We start from the raw sequence: 6000 nt of genomic DNA on the forward strand, positions 1-6000 counted from the left end.
GAAAACAGCATCTGCATCCCACTCAAAACCCAAACAACATTCTAATGACCCAGGCTTTACAGATGCTGTCTCCCCTTTCTCATTTGATTATCCCCTCGAGGCTTTCAGTTCCTAAAAGCAAATTCCTCAGCTGCCCACAGAAATGTCTGCACCTGACTTCAGACGTTTGCACCACAGCCCGAATGAAATGGGCAGTCTCCAGAACAAAAGGCACTGTGCCTTTACAGAGGAAGAGCTGTGAGGAACAGAACAACAGCGAAGCACAATTTACAGCTCTCGGGCAGCACTGGGTGTGAGAACTCTAAATACATAGGGCATTTATTAGTTAGTGGATCAAATTGGCAAGTGGAGCAGGAACAAGGATACACAGCAGTATCCTGTGATGGACAAGCAGCATCCACACTTGAAGAAGCCTTGGGTTGCAGGAAAAATGATCTATCATTGCCAAACTGCTTCTCTAATGACTTTTCTAGTGATAAAGAAACAGGAGATACAGAATTGCTGCTCAGTTGATGCCCCTTCACACATCTTGCCCCCAGTTCTTCCCCTTTTGAGCTCACATCCGGAGAACTCCACAAAATCCACGGGAACTAATTCACTTTCTAGGTGCTATCTCCCTGCCAGAGCCCTGCTCTGCTTTGCAGCCTCCCCAGGCCAGTCTCTGCTCAGAGCACTGCAAGCAATGGCCCAGAGCAAAAGCCATGGAGAGATCAAAGTCTCATGGAAAGAAGCTGAGCTTGGATGCAAGGCTCATCTGTACCTATAGGCAGCTCCTCCTTGGTCCAGCACTCCTCAGCCACACAAACCCCCCTGAAGGACTGCTGAGACACAGGAGGCAGCAGGAGCTCAGGAGCACATGGCTGGGCAGGCAGCTCTGCCAATCCCTAATGCCGACGCCTGCACAGAGGAACTGCCTTTGGCCTGGGAGTCCAGCCTTGGCCAGCCTGGAGTCAGGACATGTCACACCAGGGTGAGCTGCCCAGGGCAGAGAGAAACAGGACTCCAACACAGAACACCCTCCCTGGAAGATGAGCTACTGCACCTCCAGCTCAAAGGCAGGGAGTACCACGTTAGGAGCTGAAGTACCCAGGAATCAAGATGGTGAAACCAAACTGCAGCTTTTTCTCCCCACCTGGCAAGTGGAAAAGAGCCTCACTGGAGGTTTGAGCTGGAAGAAAAGGATCATCAAGCCTGTAAACATCCAGATGACAAATTATTCAGTGCCCAGTTCTCCATCCTATTTACATCCACCTCCCCTTGTTGACATAAATTGGATTATCCCCAGAGGTCACTTTGAACCTCAGAGATTCTGCTCTTCACCTCAAATTAAAGTTTGTACAAGCTTGCACCCAAATAACTACCAGAACAAATCACAGGCTATTTAATTCCTTTGGTTCCAGTTTGTCTGAGGAGTCTCAGAAGGACATGCTTGTTTTGTTGAGAAGGCATCCACAGTTCCTCCTGCTGCCTGCCTGTCATACGGCCTCACTCAGACCTGCACACTGGCCTGGGCGTCCTTAACTGCATCCTCTGAGCAGCAGATCCATCCAAAGCGCATGTGAGGCTCATGACATTGTCCCATCTATTACAGAGCAGTTCTGGGCAGGAACCTTTGTACTATTCCCTTTGAAAAGCTCCAGTGAGCTGCTACAACACTCAGCAAAATCCACCCCACAGAGACAGCACTGCCACCTTCCCTGGCAACTCGACCTGACAGTGCCGGGCTGCCTCAGGTGCCCCTTGATCAGCCACTCAGGCAGCTCCTTGTTTCTTTCTGCCTTATGAAAAGGCAGGAAAGCAGCCCCATTAGGAAAAGAAAATCCTGGATGGGTGCAGTTAAGAGCTGCAGTGGAGTTAACGGCCCATCATCTGAGCCCAGGTGTTGGCACCAGTAGCTCAGTGGTTGCAGTGCTCTAGGATGTTACTGCCCTGTGCTGTCCCTCCTGCCTTGCTGCAGGAGATTATTGCATCCTCCACTGTTGCAACAGAGAGGAGCATGTGCCAGGAGCATGTTTCCACTCCCAGTCCAGCAGAACAACCATGGACAGCCTGCACTCAAACTCAGGGCATGAGCTGCAGGGGTGAGGAGCTGCCAAGCTTTACATTGTAACCGGTCAGATTTAAATCCATAACAGCTTCTGGGCCACAGCCATTAGCCCATAGGAAATTAGAAAAAATAAAAGAAGATAATAAATAAAAAGAAATAAGTAAAGCACTGTAGTTCTAGCGGCTTTGGAAATCATGCAAGAGGCGCAGCAGCTTGTCTTCACCACGGCCTACGAGCCTGCACCACAGGAGCATGCACAGGAGCCTGTGCCTGCAGCAGTGATGGAAGCATCACCACAAGTCTCAGAGTGCTCATAGTCTCTGTTTCGCCTTGCAAAACATACCAGACACCTGAGCATTTCACAGCAGATCTGCAGCATTGCCCTCTCCAGTCATGCTTCTTGACAGATCCCAACACTGTCCCACGAGTGCAAGAGCTCAGGCCTGAGGAAGTTCAGATTTGTCACTGCTGTAGTTCATCAGGAACAGAGGGGGATACACATCCCATACAGCCCAGACAGGCCCTCTTGGAGACACAACTCTATTAATGGTGCTTTCACCTTGTTTCACTAACAGAAATAGATCACTCCTCAATCTCAGCTCAGCTAACCCTTTGAGAGGGTGTCTGCAGCAGAGAACACCTGCCTAGCTCCTCTAGGTGCTGATGGTCTAGGACAGGAATAGGAAAAGGCTGTGAATGCAAGGCAGGGTCTAACACAGATCCTTGTGGTACAAACCTTGTTTGGTTTGTCTTGGGGCTAACTTTAAAAACTGGAACTATCCAGCACACAGAAAGGTACACAGCATGAAAGGAGTGTCCTGTTCTCTAAGTGCTCTGCACTTTACGTGGACACAGCCACAGGAAGAGAAACTGGATCAGAGAGCCTGGAAATACAGCCAGCCAGGACACACTGAAAGAACCAGAGTCTCTTTCTTCTACAGAACACAAGAGTGAAACTTGAGAAAGCCAGAAATGGTGCTCACCAGAGCAGGAAGCTGCAGCACAGCAGAAGGCACTGTACTGCCCTCCACACGTGCACACACTGGTGAGGAAGGCAAACTCAAAGTGCAGTACTGGAGCCCCAGGTCAGGAAGCCAGAGCAGGGCTGGGCCAGCCTGCCTGGCAGCCCCCAGCACAGGCAGCTGTGTGCCAGCACCACCAGAAGCACCAGCCTGCTCCGGGGAGGAAAAGGAATCACCTGTGTGACCTCCACAGGCCTTGTTCACTCCTCCCTTTCTACTGGAAAGGAAACATTGGAAAAGGATAAAAGGCAAACACTGAGAAGTCAGAAAATAAAGAAATTTCTGTGCTTGATCCTGCCTGAATTGAATTAACAGGAATAACACACAAAGTTTTTCTGACCACCACAAGAAGAGGTGCTGATGTAAATGAAGGGAGGCTGTCCTTGGCAGTGCAAGCTCTTGTCTGTGTACATGCAGAAGTGAGGGGGGAGAACTTGGGAAATTAGGGGACTGCAGGAGGAAAAACTAAAAAGCCCTGCAATAAAGGCAGGCAAAGGGAAGGCTGCAGAAATACTTTTTGTCCCTTTTCTGCCACAGGTTCCCCGTTAGATGCAGAGAAGTCAAAGTAAATGTTCTCTGTGTGGTCCTTAAAGGAGCATTCCTCATCCTCCATGTACTTGACCAGACATCAGCACCCAGCAGTCACAAGGGCAAGTGAGGCAGCAGAGATGATGGCATAGTTTTGAGGAGAAAGCAAGGATGATACATTTTCAGATGGGAAGGCTGAAGCACTGTACCTGTAGCTCTCCAAGTCTAAACCATAGCTGTGTCACTAACAACTAGTTTCAGTAGCAAGAGAGATCAATTCATTACCATTTAGAAGCAGACACAAATACAGTAAAGCATATTTGGGCTGGATCCCATATTAATTACAAAGAATTAACCTACACACACACACCAAACTATATATCAAATGACAGATGACTTGCTGATCAAGAGAATGTTTTGCGCAAAAAATATTCTCTGGAGAGGACTGAGCTGAATTTTGGAAGGAAACCCACCACACTCAGCCTACATACAAAGCCAGCTAAACTTGCTGTACCAGGCAGAGAAGCTCTGGAAGACATTACATTGACAGAGCAAGTCTATGTGAGCAGATACGGCTGCAAGTAGTGCAACAGCAGGCAGGAGAGAGCTGATAACAGGAGAAGCTATCACCGAGGGACACTGAGTAACAGCCAGGAGCACATTCAGGGGCAAAGCCCCGACTCAAGAGAGCAAGAACATCGCCCACAAAGAAACACCTTTCTTTTTTCAACTCCTACAGTATTAAGAAAACGGGACTTCACATAAAATTATCTGTAAATGTAACACAACTAACAAGGTATCAGTTGTCAATTTCTCAGCAGAGAAGCAATTCACAAGACTATAACATTCTCCAATAGCTGGAACCAAAACGAATTACACTCACATCAAGAGTACCTTCTAGTTTTCCAAAGAGAAAATCTAAGTCCATATTATCTTTAAATTAAGGCAATGCAACCTTAGGGACGACAGCAAGCAGCTCTTTTAGAACTCAAACAGATTAAAAGCAACGAGCTCAGAACCAGCAGAGCGCAGTCTGTCAAGGGAACGAACAACTCCAAGAAAGGGACGGAGGGAGCAGCTGGAAGCTGCCTGGAGAGGATCTGCGGAGCTGCACCCAGGCAGCTGCGGAGTACCTGGCTGCGCCGGGCTGGGGGCGAGGCGGGGCGCACCGGCTCCGCACCGCCCCGGGGAGCTGCGGGGAGCCCCGCCGGCTCCGCACCGCCCCGGGGAGCCCCGCTGCGCTCCCGCCGCTCCGGGGCACGCACCGCAACTTCGGGCCGGACAGAGCTCGGGGCAAGTTCCAACAGCTGCCAAAAGGCAATGGAAATGCACAGAAAAAGCCAAAAGGGTTGAGGGTGCGGGGGCAGAACCCGCAACCCCAAAATGCAAAGCACGGCCGGGTTTCCCTGGCTTTGCAGAGGGAATCTCGCGCGGGACGGAGAGGCACAGGTGGGGCAGCGGTGAGGACTGTGGGGCCATTTACAAGCATAAAGCCCGGCATAGCCTCCCACCGGGGCTACAGCCCCCGGGCAAGGCAGGCAGTGGGGCGCAGGCGGGAGGCAGCCAGAACCCTCCCGCAGCCGCGGCCGGGGACAGCGGGGCAGCCCGCGGGGTCCGGAAAGGCAGCGGGATGCCCGGGACGCTCCCGGCCGGCCCGGAGGGCTCCCGCCGCCGCCAGGTGAGCCTGGGCACGGTTCGGCCGGGCGGACCCGGGGTACCGCGGAGCGCCTCGCAGGGACACCTGTCCGCCGCCGCCGCGCTTCCAAACTTCTCCCAGAGTTGCAGCCAGCTCGCTTCCCTACCGGCTTTGCAAGGGTCGCGGTACTCCATCAGCTCCTCCGCCGTCTCCGGTTCCCCCAGCGTTAAGGAGGCTGCGGGTGCGCCCATGCCCGCGGCAGGCAGCAGCAGCAGGGAGAGCAGCAGGCGGCGGAGCGGGGCGGCCCCGCGGCCCATGGCGGCGGCCGGGCGGAGCGGGCGGCGCGGCTGCCCGGGGTGCGGGCACTGCGCGGCCACAGCGGCCCCGCGGCCCGCGGGGCGCCGCCGCTGCCACTCACGGCGCCAGCAGCCAATCAGCGCCGCGCCCGCGCCTCGGCCCCGCCCCGCCCGCGGACAGCGCGGCCTCCCGCCGCGCTCGGGAGCCGGAGCTCGACGGCGGCGATAACGCATTTCAAACGCTGGAAATTACTAATAGTGCCCTTAGATACTACTAGCGTTATCTAGTATTACTTTCTCTCAGTCCGTACTTCAGGGGCAGCCAAAGAGAATTAGCCCGTCCGCCGCCGGGAGCATCAACGTTTCACATGGCAGCCTTAAAACCGCCGTGTGAGTGGAGTTGTTAGACCGTGGGTGGAGAACGGTGGGGGCAAAAAAAATCAGTCCAAACTAAAGAATGGGAGAAATTAA

General features: G+C 53.0%; 1 protein-coding gene across 1 annotated transcript in view; it reads right to left on the reverse strand.

The window, feature by feature from the left end:
* Positions 1 to 5550, reverse strand: part of TLL2 (tolloid like 2) — an 84864-nt gene extending 79314 nt beyond the window's left edge. The window contains exon 1 of the mRNA XM_030951148.1: positions 5400 to 5550. Coding sequence (XP_030807008.1) covers positions 5400 to 5550 — 151 coding nt within the window. The remainder of the gene's footprint in view (positions 1 to 5399) is intronic.
* Between the last annotated feature and the right edge of the window lie 450 nt (positions 5551 to 6000).

Source organism: Camarhynchus parvulus, chromosome 6 (genome assembly GCF_901933205.1).
Source record: "Camarhynchus parvulus chromosome 6, STF_HiC, whole genome shotgun sequence".
NCBI classification, from domain to species: Eukaryota; Metazoa; Chordata; class Aves; order Passeriformes; family Thraupidae; genus Camarhynchus; species Camarhynchus parvulus.